Source organism: Pipistrellus hanaki (genome assembly GCF_964339955.1).
Source record: "Pipistrellus hanaki genome assembly, chromosome: 8".
Taxonomy (NCBI): Eukaryota; Metazoa; Chordata; class Mammalia; order Chiroptera; family Vespertilionidae; genus Pipistrellus; species Pipistrellus hanaki.
The window spans coordinates 59,683,866-59,699,551 of record NC_140510.1 but is presented as its reverse complement, the minus strand read 5'-3'; the positions used below and the strand labels follow the sequence as shown (position 1 = coordinate 59,699,551).

The window sequence follows — 15,686 nt, the reverse complement described above, 5'->3', positions numbered from 1 at the left end:
TACGTGGTCTGTCTAGATTTTGTTAAATTTTCAGTTGAGAAAATAGATTCACAACCTCAGTTTGTTTCAAAATATACTTAAAAGCTTCCCCATAACTGAATTGGGTATCAGTCCTAAATTTCAATAAAACAAAATTAAACATAAAATCAGTTTTTGCCCTAGCCGGCTTGGCTCAGTGGATAGAGCATTGGGCCTTGGACTGAAGGGTCCTGGGTTTGATTCTGGTAGAGCATGTACCTTGGTTGCAGGCTCAATCCCCAATCAAATGTGTGGTCAGGGCATGTGTGGGAGGCAGCAAATCTATGTGTTTCTCTCATATTGCTGTTTCTCTTTGTCTCTTCCCCCATCCTTCTACTCTCTCTAAAAATCAATAGAAAAATACCCTGGGGTGGGGATTCGAAACAACAAAAAATCTGTTCCTGATTTCACCTGTGGCTCCTGGCGATGGGGGTGCCGCAGTGATGGTCTGGAGCACTGGAAACTTGCTGGAGGCCTGCCTTCGGGGTTCATTGTGGCCCCTCCCACCTCTGGCCACTTACCCAGAGGTGGTTAGTCATCCAGACCCTGGGCAAGGTGAGGACAGCGACTTCCAGGATCAGCTCACTCAGGGCAACCTTCCGGATAGGAGCTGCCTTCTTGAACATGATCCTTAAAGGAAGGAAAGGCCAGCGTCTTATGGCTTCCCGGGTCTCTCTGTGCCTCAGTGAGCCGAGGCCGATTCCAGCGCCGGCCAGGGGTTTCCCTCCCACCAAGCACCCAAGGTGGGAGGGAGGCCTCTGTCACCAGCTGCATTGCACTTTTCTTCTCGCATGAATAAACGCTTCAAGCAGCAGCCTGGCCAGTCCCGTGACATAAGATCTGAGGTTTATTGAGCACTGTTCTATGCCAGACCCTTGAAGAGAGCACTTCCCCTCTCAGCAGCCTTGCCAGGAAGGTGGACCTGCCCCTCTACAGTGAGGCTCGGCGACCACAGGGCCACAACCAGCGCTAAGTGACAGAGCAGGGTCTCCTGGCTCCCACACTTGCTCTTTGTACCTTGTCGCACTGTAGCTCAAAAAGCAATCAAGCCTGATTCTTGACAGTTTGGCCGAGGCCTCCTGTGGCCCAGGATTTAAATGCCAGGAGGCCAACCAATGGACACAAAACTCTGGGGAGGGTGGGTATGTATGGGGGGGTGGCAATGGTAAAATATGTACACAGATAATAATTTAATTAAAAAATTTAATTAGCCGAGACCGGTTTGGCTCAATGGATAGAGCGTCGGCTTGGGGACTGAAGGGTCCCGGATTCGATTCCGATCAAGGGCATGTACCTTGGTTGCGGGCATATCCCCAGTGGGGGGTGTGCAAGAGGCAGCTGATTGATGACTCTCTCATTGATGTTTCTAGCTCTCTATCTCTCTCCCTTCCTCTCTGTACAAAATCAATAAAATATATTTTTGAAAAAATAAAAAATTAAATTAAAATTAATTAAATAAATAAATAAATAAATAAATAAATGCCAGGAGGCTAGGGGTCTGGGGTGTAGGAGTTGGTGCTCACAAGGCGAACACCACTTCCCGAATTCCTCGCTTTCTGCGGAGCACCATGACCACTAGAGGGCGCCGCAACAGGGTCCTGGAGATGCTGGGGCAAAGCTCAGAACTGAAATCCTGTTGGAGGTGGGCACAGGGGCAAAGAACAGTTCCCTCCCTTCGCCCTTACAGAGACCCTGACCAAGCCCCTACTTGTGTGAGCCCACAGCTGTCCTTGTTTGGGCTCCTAAAATTGGAGGGAGGGAGTTGTTTATAATATACAGAGCACTTGGTAAGAATTCTCTCTGTGGACTGAACATAAACTGTGCACCTATGGATGAGGACAATGGGGAGAGGGGAAAGGGCAGAGGGTGGGGTGGGAACCTGGTGGAGGAGAGCAATGGTGGGGGAGGGGGGAAGGAACATTTGTAATAATATGAAAAATAAAAACTTATTAAAAAAAAAAAAAAAAAAAAAAAAAAAAAAGAATTCTCTCTGTGTTTTACTAAGTCCCAATTCTTCGCTGAAAATAGAGTTTGTCTGGGAAAGGGCAGGGGTTTCTGAAACATAGGTCTGAGTTCTATCCTTGTGTCAATAACTAACTGACAGCCCTCGAGTACTTCCTTGTTCCGTTGGAACATTGACAAAGACATGACTATAGCTGTAGTGGGGTAAAAGCTGTAAGAAAACACATAGTGGAGTAGGCAAGGAAGGCTTCCCGGAGGAGGTGCTGTTTGAGACTCAAGACAAGTCATATTAGACAGAGGTGGGTGGGGGGAGGGAGGAAATCCTTGAAGACCGAAGAAAGAGCAGGTACCAAGGTCAAAAACAAGATACATAGCCTCATGGCCCCTCTGGGAGTCACATAGTTCTGGATCAGGGGTCCTCAAACTTTTTAAAGTGGGGGCCAGATCACGGTCCCTCAGAGAGCTGGAGGGCTGGACTATATGAACTACTAATTCCTACTGTAACACCTCGGCTGCGCTCACTGCCCAAAAAACCTGGCGGGCCGGATCAGACTCCTCTGCGGGCCGCATGTGGCCCGCAGGCCATAGTTTGAAGACCCCTGTTCTGGATGGATGAAGCATGGCAAGCCAGGGCAGACGGGTGGGACATGAGCATGGAAGGTAAGCAGGGTTGGGTGAAAGCCCTGGAGGAGCCTGAGGAGAGGCTCCTTGCCTTCCTGTTTCCCGGTAGTGCTTTTGGCTGGCTGTGAAAGTGGACTGGAGACTTGTGAGAGAGCAGACAGGAAGTCCAGGCTGCTGGAAACTGTTGCAGCTGGAAAAGAAAGAAGAGGGGAAGGCCACCAGCGAGTAACGGAGCGACATGGGAACTGGGCTGGTCTGAGAAATGTTAAGGAGACCAGATCTGGTTCAAACCAGATCAAGGTGCCTCTTAGGGTCCTGCTTCCATAACTGATGGATACCCTTCCCCACACTGAGATCCAGGCAGGGGACATGGTGGGTGGGCTGGGAGGCATGGAGAAGCGTGTGCAGCTCTGAGGTTAAGAAGCATCAAGCAGACACGTCTGGTAGGTGTGTGAGCCTAATGCTCAGGAGGCAGGGCAAGGCTGCAGGAGTACATGTTAGGAGTCACTATCTTGTCCATAGCAATAAATACATCGATCTCCCCCAGGAGAACAGGGAGTGAGAAGACAGCTGTGGACAAAAACACAGAAGAATGAAGCATTAGGACTAGAGCCCGAGATGGAGCTGAGGGTTTCAAGTAGCAGAGGCAGTAGTTAAGGTTGAGTTTTGAAAAGGTTGCTCTGGTAGAATAGTGCAGAATGGGAGAAGGCACATATATGGGCCACCATCTAGGTGAGAAAGCAGCATTCCCAAGATGAGAGGGGCCTCAATGGGGCTCAAATGAGGTTGGGGTGATTACAAGCACAGCATCCACGCCAGAGACATGATTGTCCTCCCATAGGAAATGTCTTCTCTTTGAAGAGCAAAGGTGGCAAAGTGGCCAGCTCTCCACTTTAAAACATTTTTAATAAGTTGCCAACATTTCTTTTAATTGAGTATAATTGGCATAAAACATTGTTATGTTTTTTAAATGTCTTTTATTGATTTCAGAGAGGAAAAGAGAAATAGAAACATCAATGAGAGAGTCATTGGTCTGCTGCCTCCGGCCTGCCCCCTACTGGGGATGAAGCCTGCAACCAGGGCATGTGCCCTGACCCGGAATTGAACCATGACCTCCTGGTTCATAGCCTGATGCTCAACCACTGAGCCGCGCCAGCCAGGAAAACATTGTGCTGGTTTTTGGCATACAACACAATGAGATGGTATATGTATATGTATACTGTATTTTGAAAAACAATTACTACAATAAGTTTAGTTGACATCCATCACTGCATATAGTTACAATTTTTTTTATTGTGATCAGAACTTTTAAGATTTACTCTCGAAGCAATTTTCAAATATACAGTACAGTATTGTTGGCTGTAGTCACCAGGCTGTACATCTCCAGGACTTTCAACTGGAAGTTTGTACCTTTTGGTCACCTTCAGCCATTTTGTCTATCATTTGCCAACTTTGCAAATTCATAAGATTTCACATGAAATTCCGATTTGGGGCTTTTCTTGGAAGAATCATAGCTCTCACAGCAACAGCCCTTCATTTTTGCCCAGCAATGCTGCAGGAGCTGAGCAGTCACTGCTCTCACTCTTTATTTTGTCACCATCCCCTACGGCTGTGTCAGTTGCAATCCACTATCCTGCTGAGCTGGCATTTTCTTACTCTACTCCTGCTCCATTCATTTCCATTACCTGTTACCTTTTGTTTGTGATTTCTTTGAATTTGAGGAACATGAGTGTCTGTTGGAGGGATTGTCCAAAGTGCCTCTGTAAAATGATACTCCCAAACATTCAATCTGTTTAAAGGGAGCTCTTCAAACTCATTGAATAATTACATTTGATATACTTTAACACCTATAGCTTAAGAATACTCATTTTTTAAATATATATTTTATTGATTTTTTTTACAGAGAGGAAGGGAGAGGGATAGAGAGTTAGAAACATCGATGAGAGAGAAACACTGATCAGCTGCCTGGGGATGTGCCGGCAACCAAGGTACACGTCCTTGACCGGAATCAAACCTGGGACCCTTCAGTCCACAGGCTGACGCTCTATCCACTGAGCCAAACCAGTTTTGGCAAGAACACTCATTTTTTAAAAATCTGCACGTACACTCAAATCTGTTATCAACCACAAAACATTGACTTGTGCCAAAAGTTCCAGTGTTTTGAGAACTAAGCGTTAGTGATTATTGTCCAATTAAATGCAAGGCTAGTGACTTTAAATGCCATCATTTGCCACTAGTATTTGTCAATGCTTTCTTTAGTACTATTAAGGTAAGATGGCCATTGAAGCTGGTATAAGACTGCACATGGCAATCACAACTGCCATTTCCAATTTCTAAAGATATATTAAAAATCAAGAGCCCGTCGCTAATGGGGAAGGGGGTGGGGAGAGGAACCAGACAGATGGAAAGCAAAAATGGAAGACTCTCCCCGACTGCTCACGTTTGGAACACTTTTCACAGTATATCTTTTTATACTTACGATTTTTCAAACATGTAAATGTACAGTATTAACTATTCCAAACGTAAATATAAACATCCGTTGTTCAACATTTTAATAAAGTAATGATGGATTCCTTACAATGAAGCATTTTCGTGAGGCTTTCTTTTGAAGACGGGTTCTGCTTTTTTTGGAGGGGGTTCTGCTTTTTAAAGTTTTTATTTTATTTTATTATTATTACTTTTTAAAGAAAACTGTCTTTGCCACATCCTTAGCCCCCAAAGGCTTGGAAGGGTGGGCGCTGCAGTGAGACCCCCACGCAGCAGGTGGCACTGCAGCACGCACCGCTCGCACTTCCCCTCAAAGCCCTTTCTCAGCAATGGCGGGTGACGGCCGAGGGGGCCTCTTTCTAGGCGTGGCCATTGTGAGGCCTGATCCCAGGTGCCGACGAGTGTCAACACCCTGGGAGAGCTCTGACCTAAAAAAGGGTTAGAGAAAACAATGAAGCTCTCTGTGCATCCTTTGGCGCAGGCCGGGGCGGAGGCGGTGGCGCGAAAGGCGTAGGCCGGGGGAGGACTTGTGCCGGGGCGGCAGGCAGGGCGGTGGACAGCCCATGGGCGGTCGGGGTCCTGAGCGAGAAGTGAGCCGGCGGCCCAAGCTGGCGACTGACTGAGCAGCGCACCGGGGCAGTGAGGAGGCGCGGCGGAGCCTGTGGGTCCTGAGTTGACAGACACACTGCGGAGCCCGGACTGCGAGTGAACAGGCGGGCGAGTGCAGGACGCAGCCATGATCACCTCAGCCGGTGAGTGCGACCGCAGCGGGCGCCCAAAGGGAGGAGCCGCCATGCCGGCTTTTAGCTGAGTCAGGGCCGGTGACTGGGCACCTCCCGGCGGAGCCCCGGCCTGTGCGGCCGCTCGCTGCCCAGGGTCCACTCCCGGGCCGGGGGCTGGCAGGCCGGTCGGGCCTCTCTGCCCTGGACCCCGTCGGGTTCGGGGGAATCGCACCAGGCCGCCCGACTCGGCATCCCTCCCGCCACACCCCCGTGCCCGGACCCGCGGTGCTTCTGGGTCCTTCTGGGACCCCGAGGAGTTCTCCTTCGTTCGAATCCTCCCGAGATGGACCACGTGGGGCCGTCGGGCCCCGGTCCTTACTCGCAGGTGGTTGGGAGGGACGACCCCCCTGTGCGGCCGGCCAGCGAAGCGGTCTTCCCCTGGATGTGGCTCAGCCCCATTCTCCTTGGAGTGAAGCCTGAAGCCAGATTCTGGGCCTGCAGCAAGGGTATTCCGTGAAAGCACCCAGAGAACTTTTGTGTTGGGTGAAGACAGCTTTATACTGAGAGGCAAGCTCTGGATTTTTTAGGCTAAAGGCTCAGGAAACATTCTGCATTGAAGAGAGAACTCCTGGGTGTGCAGAGCAGGTTTCATGCACTTACCTAACCATCGTGCCCGTAGATTCCTGTAATGACACTAGAAAACAGGATAAACTATACAAGTCAAGATCCAGGAGTGACTTAAACGCCCTCACTATGGATGGTTTAGGTTAGAGCTGTCCACAGCCGTGGTGCTTTTTTTTTTCGTGCCTACCTACCCTTTTCTCATCCTGTTTTACTCTACCCTTGTCCCACAAATATTTCGTGGTAAACAACTGGTGATCAGAAGACAGTAACTTGTACTTGGATGGAGCTCAAAACCATCTTTTTTATGAGCATTGCTTAAGAAATTGGTGGAGATGCTGGGAGATTGAAGTCATTTTCAAAGATTTGAAGAGCCGTCAGCTGTACTTGGAATTGAACGTTTGTCTCCAAGAGATACAAATGACTGGGAGGTGAATTTTAGCTTAATAAGAGGAAGAGTTTTACCAGTCAGAGCTATCTAAAAATAAAATAAGCACTGAGTATCTTGCCCCCTGTAAATGAAGGCCTCGTTCTATTTCACATCTACCCATTACCACCTCCTAGCGCAGGCCTTAGCTCATCCCTTGCCTGGGTTACCGCAGCAGCCTTAAGACTTGTTTTTCCACCATTACTTTCATACAGTCCATTCTTGTAGTAGTCAGAGTCTTCTTTTTAAAACTTTAATTACATAATATCATTACTTTGCTTTACATCCTCCAGTGCTTTCCACTGTGTTTAAAATTCAGGCTCTTAACCAAAGACCTCATGATGATTTCTGCCTTGTTTTTTTAAAAAATATTTTATTATTTATTTATATTATTATTATTTTTTTAATCCTCACCCAAGAATGTTTTTCCATTGATTGTTAGAGAGTGGAAGAGAGAGGGAAAGACAGAGAGAAACATCGATGCAAAAGAATACTTCAATTGGTTGCCCACTTGCATGTGCCCTGACCAGGGTCCGGGGAGGGGAGGAACCTGAAACCAAGGTACATGTCCTGGGACCCTTCTGTCTGCAGGCTGACGCTCTGTCCACTGAGCCAAATCGGCTAGGCTTCGGCCTTGTTTTGTACGCCTCTTTTCCTCATTTACTACACCTTAATCATGCAGGTATTCTTTCTGTGCCTTGAATATGTCTATTTCTCTCCTGCCGCAGGGTTCTTGCACATTCTGTTCCTTCTTTCTAGACTCCTGTTCCTCAACTTCTCCCTTAGCTTTTCAGTCTTTAGTCTTCAGCTCAAATGCTAGTCTTTCCCGCTCATTTTATTAAAACACTAGAGGTCTGGTGCGCAAAAATGGGGATGAGGAGGGTGTCCCTCAGCCTAGCCTGCACCTTCTCCAATCTGGGACCCCTCATGGGATAACTGGCAGTTGGACATCCCTCTCACAATCCAGAACTGCTGGCTCCTAACCGCTCACCTGCCTGACTGATTGCCCCTAACTTCTTCTGTCTGCCAACCTGATCATGTCTAACTGCTCCCCTGCTGGCTTGATTGCCCCTAACCACCTCTGCCTCAGCCCTGCACTAGGGACCCAGGAGTCCCTCCTCCAGCTGACCACAGGCGCCCAGGCTGGCTGCAGCCGCAGGGAATGGTGGGCAGGTGGCTTTGCCTGTGCTGCAGCCCAGGACCATAGGGTGAGCGGCTTTTCCATCTCCCAGGCCACAGCCAGCCAGAGGTGCTGGTGGCTGGGACTGTGGCGGGGGGGGGGGGGGGGGGCGGGCGCTTCTCAGTCTACCAGGCTCTAGCCAGCTGCAGGTGCTGGCACCTGAACCGCAGGCAGGTGGCTTCTCCATCTTCCCTTGATGCAGTGGGATGTGGCGACTTCTCCAACTGGATGCGGCCTGGAATCACGGGGCAGGCGGCTTCTTCGTCTGCAGCCAGCCTCAGGCACTGGCGCCTGACTTCTACTCCCGCAGGCCCAGAGCAGAGAGGGGTTGGGGGCTGCTGACATGTTTTCTGTTTAATTTGCATACTCACTCTGATTGGCTGTTGGGTGTAGCGGAGTGATGGTAATTTGTATGTTTCTCTTTTATTAGTGTAGATGCTGCCTCTGTCCCTCTTAGCTGTCCCCTCCATCACAGTCCTGTAAATTACTTTGTTTACTTGTCTGATTACTGTCTTTCTCTCTGGTAGGATTTTGGACGGGAAACTTATTTTCATAATTATAAGAACATTGCCTAGCAGTTGGCTGAAGTTCAAAAGTATGCCCTGTAAGAATAAATCAACCCCTAGAGTGTTTTAAGTAGAGACAGAGAGCATTGATGGGGATATAATTCAGATAATTTAAACCTATCAGGTGTGGCAGGAGTAATGATTTTTAGGTCCTACCCTGAGACTTTGGTGATAGTATTGGGTGTATTTGTTACTATCACTTGTTAACATATACTGGATTACATATCAGCTTCTCCAAACCGTTTATCACCCTGTTTCCCATTCTTGGCTCACATTGGCTTAGGATCTGTCCCAGGTACCACACCAGCTGTGGGGTGGATTAGAAACTTCATTCATTCATTTATCCCCTAGGCACTGAGAACACAGTAGTGAATAAGAGGTCAACATATTATACTAGATTTTTCAAGAGGCTTGACAAAGAAAGGAGTGGAGAGGTAGAGATAGGTGTTTGCTGGAGGGAGATGTGAGACTGAGTGGGGTTTGGGGTTGTGACTTTTAACAATATAGGCACATAAAAGAAAACTTTTAAAACGAGTCTCCCACTCCTCTTTCCCCTTTCTCATCCCCAGAGATGATCATTTTATTTATTTTTTTATTTTATTTTTAAAATATATTTTATTGATTTTTTACAGAGAGGAAGGGAGAGAGATAGAGAGCTAGAAACGTTGATGAGAGAGAAACATCGACCAGCTGCCTCCTGCACACCCCCCATCAGGGATGTGCCCTCAACCAAGGTACATGCCCTTGACCGGAATCGAACCTGGGACCTTTCAGTCCACAGACCGATGCTCTACCACTGAGCCAAACCGGTTTCGGCCGAGACGATCATTTTAAACGTTTAAGCTATTTCTTCTGGAACATACCTCCATATTTATAAATAATATTACTATAAATTGATACAACAGTTTTAGATAATATCTGCTGATTTCAGTTATCTTTCCCATTTTCTGCTTCCTCTTCTTCCCCCCTCTAAAGGAGAGTGCTCTTTTGTTTTCAAGATGGAAAATATTCATGTGTGGAGTGTAGAGTATTTGATTTAGTTGTGTTCTGCGGACAGTGGTTTTATTTCTAAGCCAGGACAACTGTGTAACAACTTTGAAATCAAACAGCAGAGTATAGGAAAGTCTGTCTCCTCTTTTGGTAAAAGCAATTCAAAACACTATTGATTGATGAGAGGAATGGGGTAACCTTTTTAGTATTTTGATGATCTGCTTTATTTACATTTAAAGAATTCCTGTTTATCAGGTATTGCATATCATGGGTTTGCAAGACCCTCCCACCTCCTCCACACACACAGTGATTTCATTCTTTGACCTATCTTCTTTTAATGCTGTCAGTTCAATCTCTGTTCTGGACTTGTCATACCAACCTACAAGTTCTTTTTATCTGCTTTCATGCTTTTAGAATATAATAGTATGCCCTAGCTGGCACCATGGCATAGTTTTGTTTGCTAAATTTTGTATCCTTTTCTGTAAGAGTCTCTAAAGACTACTGAAGCTATTTAGCAAACTTACACTTACAGTTAGAAATGGTTATATTTTCTAAATAATGTTGCCTTGACACTTTTTAATCAAATTACAATTTCAACTCAGCATTCCAGAATGATTTTAAGACCTACATGGTATCTGAGAGACAGTTTGGTTTCCTTTTACTTTATTCTATAATAATATTCCCTTTAACATATGACTGTATTTGAAGGCGCTTTTTTGGGGGGGGCGGGCAGTTGCTTTAAGATCATATGGGGAACACTGCTTGGGTAGTTAAAGTCAGAATAAGTAAGATTGCTCATCATTTAGCAAAACCTAGATTACTTGTGATACAAAGGTGAAGCTTTATATAGGTATCTTGAAATAATTAAAATTAAAAATCTCATACTTAAAAAAAAAAATTCTACCCTGATGAGTTGATGACTATATAGTCCGTTCTTTTGTATATAACTATATAACTAACTGTTGGTGTATTTGTGACTAATACTATTCTAAAATTACTAGAGGCCCAGTGCACATAAACTGGGGGTGGGGAGGGTCCTTCAGTCCAGCCTGCACCCTCTTACAGTCCAGGACCCCTCGGAGGGGTCCTTAGCACTGCTGCGGAGGTGGGAGAGGCTCCCACCACCTCCACTGCGCTTGCCAGCCATGAGCCAGGCTTCTGCTGAGCACGCTCTCCCTGTGGGAGTGCACTGACCACCAAGGGGCAGCTCCTGCATTGAGCATCTGCCCCCTGGTGGTCAGTATGTATCATAGTGACTGGTCTATCCACTGTTCGGTTGATTTGCATATTAGGATTTTATTATGTAGGATATGGGAAAGTTTTCCTTTTTGGTCCGTAAATTAGGCCATTGATTTTCAAACTATAGCAAGCATCCTTATCACAAGGAGAGCTTGTGCCCCATTATTGGATCCCACCCCACAATTTGATTCAGTAGATGTGGGATAGGGCCAAAAATTTGCATTTTTAACCAATTCCCAAGTAATGCTAATGGTATTGATCTAGGGATCATATTTTGAAAACCACTGAATTAGGCAAACAATATAACATATATAGTGTTATGAGATAACAGTTAATTCTTAAAATTTGAAATATAAACCTTTATAGTTTTAAAGAAAAATAATTCCTCTAGTGAAGTCACTTTCAAAAAACTACTTTTTTCTAACTACCATATTTTTTTATTAAATTAGTTTCTCTCATAGTATATATTTCATAATCAGGATATATCTTTTGTCTTATAGCTGGAATTATTTCTCTTCTGGATGAAGAAGAACCACAGCTTAAGGTATGAGTTGAAGGAAAATTAATTTGGTTTACTACAAATACGGTGAAGCTCCTTGAACTTAGTGGTGTCTATATATCTTCCATCATTTAAAATAGCCATTCTTGGGGGGTACGAGCAGCCTGGGAGAGGTCAGTGGGCGGAAAAGAGACATATGTAATACTTCCAACAATAAAATATTAAATTTTAAAAAATAAAATAAAATAGCCATCTTGCCCAGCCTATACCCAGTCATTGAAATCTAGCACTAGAGGACAGTGCTTTGAGAACAGCAGTTGGTTTTCCCTAAAGTTTAACAAAACTAAGCCAAATAAACCTCAATATGGCACCTGAGCACCCCCACACCATAAATCTCAATATGGCACCTGAGCACCCTCCACACTTCTCAGTTTATCAACAGCACACACAAAAATAAATTGTTTCTTCTGTGTCCCATATTTTAAATTTTCATTTGATAAAAATTTGGAATATAATTCAAGTGGCTCTAGACACCTGAATTCCTTTTATATATATTCAAACCAGCAACTCACGTCAACCTTGTATATTCAAAAAAAAAATTCATTATATTAAGGAATGACATTATATGGTAGTCTGATGATTGATAATTGAAGACAGAAAGGAAATGTATAACTGAAGAGAAAATATGTCAGTAAATTTTTATATTTGTCATAGATTAATAAAAGTTTTAGTAAATAAGATAATTTGGCCATCGATTTGTTGAACACTTTTTAAAGAAGTGTAATGTTGTATCTGTCTCAAAATTGAATTTTGATTTTATCTTCTACAGGAATTTGCACTACACAAATTGAATGCAGTTGTCAATGACTTCTGGGCAGAAATTTCTGAGTCTGTAGACAAAATGTAAGAAATTTATTTCTATAAATTGAGATAAAGTAGAACAACTTAACGTATTATAGATGTGGATCTTGTGGTTTATATTCATTTATAAATTTGCTGCTACTAAATTGTGGCTTAAATATTTAGATTTGGGATTTTAAGGAAAATCAGAGTTTTAACTAAACTTATGCTTCTTATTCTTTCAGAGAAGTTTTATATGAAGATGAAGGTTTCCGGAGTCGGCAGTTTGCAGCCTTAGTGGCATCTAAAGTATTTTATCACCTGGGGGCTTTTGAGGAGTCTCTGAATTATGCACTTGGAGCAGGTGACCTCTTCAATGTAAATGATAACTCTGAATACGTGGAGACTATTATAGGTAATTATCTTCCATGTACTAATGCTTTATCTTGTCAGCTTCTTTCTTGCTCTAGTGTATATTGCATTTTTTTCTGAGTTATTTTTGTTGTTGCCAAATTTTATTTTAATTGAAAATTCGTAATCTTTCTACAGTAATTTTATGCAGGCTGAGTTTTTAGATCTAATTTCCAATTCTGTGCTTTATTTTTTTTTTTTATCATAATGAACAGTAATAACAATAACAATGATGAGGACATCTCACAAAACATTTTAAGAATGAATCGAAGAAATGATTCTGAAATAGCTAACTTAACACAGAGTTAGTTATCTCAGTGATATGGTTATCTCTAGCCCAATGAGCATATTACATTAAAAAATTAAATCAAATTATTATCAATAACAAATTAAATGATAGTAATTTATGGAGTTGTTTCTAATACAGGAAACCATTATTGAATATCTCCATTGTGCTAGGTTCTGGGCCACTAATGCTTCATACCATGGTTTATACCACAGCTGCTCTGTGAGGATGGATCTAGCCCTGTTTTAAAAATGAGAAAACCTAGCGCTCAGCCAGCATGATTCAGTGGTTGAATGTGGACCTATGAACAAGGAGGTCATACTCCGATTCCTGGTCAGGGCACATGCTAGGGTTGCCTGCTCAATCCCCAGTGTGGGGCATGCAGGAGGCAGCCAGTCAATGATTGTCTTTCATCATTGATGTTTCTCTCTCTCTTCCTCTCTGAAATAAATAAAAATGTATTTTTAAAAAATGAGAAAACTTGGGTTTCAATATGATAAACACATGTGGCTATTAAATAGAAGGTTCAAAATTCAAAACCGAGTCTTCAAAATCCATAGTTTCTATTAGTAACCATTTTTTTCTCACTTGCTTCGTTATTTTTGAAGTTGAGGGGATAGCACACAGCAAAGCTTTTGGTTCTCTATCTGAGTGATTTTTAACCTTTTTTATCTCATAGATCACATAAACTAATTACTAAAATTCTGTGGCGCATACCAAAAAATACATTTTTTGCTGATCTGACAAAAATAGGTGTAATTTTGATTGATTTACAAAAGTATAATAAAGTAATCACCTACCCTTTTTGCTCCAAGGTAACTTTTTAAAAAATCAGGTGCCTATACTTGGATTTAAGGATTTCTGGTATCAAGAATTAACCAGTCAGCCACAACCTTATTATGTGAACTGACTAATAAGATGCAGCTCTATTATATAGCTTATGTATTTATGGTTCTAGATAGGGCATTTACACCAGAGGGCTGTTGTGTTGTCTGTTGCCTTTTTTTAAATTTGACAATCTAAGAGAAAAAAGGTTAATACCACTTACTAAATAGTCAGATATTGCTTGTTGTAAAAATTCTTGCAGGACACCAATTGAAATCACTGCTCTATCTTGTAAGTTGAACCAAATATGTAAGGTTTTGTTCAGAGATTTTGTAGGTTTGAAAACTTGATCCAGTAGATGAAAGAAGGGACTGTATATCCTTCAGATATGTCTTTGTGAAGAGCAAACTTTAGATAATAGTTAGAGAGTGTGTGTGTTGTCTGTCTATAGTATGATTATTTTTTGAATTCCTGATTAAGAGGAAAGCTGCATTATTTACCTGAACCCTTAAAAGGAGAAAGTTGGTATTCTCTTTTAGAAGTTGGGAAATGCTGTACAAGATTATCCAAAGGGATGTTTTCAAATGTCCCTGAAGTTCTAATGGGATTTTGTTTTCATATTTTTAAACTTTTTGCTGTGATGGTGTGAAAAGGTGCAAATAACTTGACCATGTTCATTTTTAATCCTCACCCAAGGCTATATTTTTTTATTGCTTTTCAAAGAGAGGGGGAGAGAGAGAAACATTGCTGTAAGAGCAAAACATCAATCAGTTGCCTCCTGTACTCACCCCGACTGGGAATTAAACCTGCAACCCTTTGGTGACACTCAATGTAACTGAGCCACCCAGCCAAGGCAAGAACAGATGGTTTTAAAGCAGGGGTGGAGAATAACTTTTCTGCCAGGACCATTTGGATATTTATAACATCACTAGGGGTCCAGGGCATGGATTTGTGCACTGGTGGGGTCCCTCAGCCTGGCCTGCAGGGATCGGGTCAAAACTGGCTCTTCGACACCCCCTGAGGGGTCCCAGATTTCAAGAGGGCGCATACCAGGCCGAGGGATTCGTGCACCGGGCCTCTAGTATGCATATATCTTTGGTTAATCTCTTCCCACCCTCCCCTCTTCCTCCTTCCCTCTGAGATTTATCAGTCTGTTCCATGTTTCTGTGCCTGTGGTTTCCACTCCTGCGTTGAGCATCTGCCTCCTGGTGGTCAGTGTGCATCATTGCTACCAGATAGTCGGCCGGTTGTTTAGGGTTTTATATATATATAGATTTGAGGGCCATACAAATTAAATTAGCCTGCTTTATTTGGTCAAATATTTTATTAACTCGCCCCTAATTCAGTGGCAGGACCAGAGCAAATGATTTCAAGGGCCTTAGATGGCCTAGCCGGATGTTCAACAGCCTCGTTTTAAAGAATAGACTATACAAAAAAAAAAAAAAAAGAAGAATAAAAAATAGACCGTACATTCTGGCCAACATGACTCAGTGGTTGAGCATTGACCTATGAGCCAGGAGGTTACAGTTTGATTCCTGGTTAGGGCATATGCCCAGGTTGCAGGCTCAATCCCCAATAGGGGGCATGCAGGAGGCAGCTGATCAATGATTCTCTCTCATTGATGTTTCTTTCTCTCACTTTCCCTTCCTCTCTGAAATCAATAAAATATTTTTTAAAAAAGAATAGACCATATATGTTATTTGAAACTAGAGCACTTTCCTGCATTAAGTTAAATGTGAGTTTCACTTAATCTCCTTATCTCTTTTTTCTTATTTGAAGAATGTTGATAATTTTTTTTTTTTCAGTATTGATCTGCAAGTGCTTTCAAAGCTGTTATTTTATAAGTCATGCTTTAAATAGGACTTTTGGTCTGAATAGGGCTGTAAGATGGTAGATGCCTTCCCTGTCTCTAAACATTATTTATCTTTCCTTATAGAAAGTGGTTGTTAGTTAACAGGCGAGTTGTGTTTGCTTTTCTTTATGTGGACGTGG

At 43.3% G+C, this 15,686-nt stretch overlaps 1 protein-coding gene across 1 annotated transcript in view; it reads left to right on the top strand.

Moving 5' to 3' along the window:
- The first annotated feature begins 5,577 nt into the window (after nt 1-5,577).
- The window catches only part of PSMD1 (proteasome 26S subunit, non-ATPase 1), a 78,702-nt gene continuing 68,593 nt past the window's right edge, over nt 5,578-15,686 (top strand). Inside the window, exons 1-4 of the mRNA XM_084891771.1 lie at nt 5,578-5,840; nt 11,334-11,377; nt 12,162-12,235; nt 12,418-12,587. Coding sequence (XP_084747897.1) covers nt 5,825-5,840; nt 11,334-11,377; nt 12,162-12,235; nt 12,418-12,587 — 304 coding nt within the window. The 5' untranslated portion in view covers nt 5,578-5,824. The remainder of the gene's footprint in view (nt 5,841-11,333; nt 11,378-12,161; nt 12,236-12,417; nt 12,588-15,686) is intronic.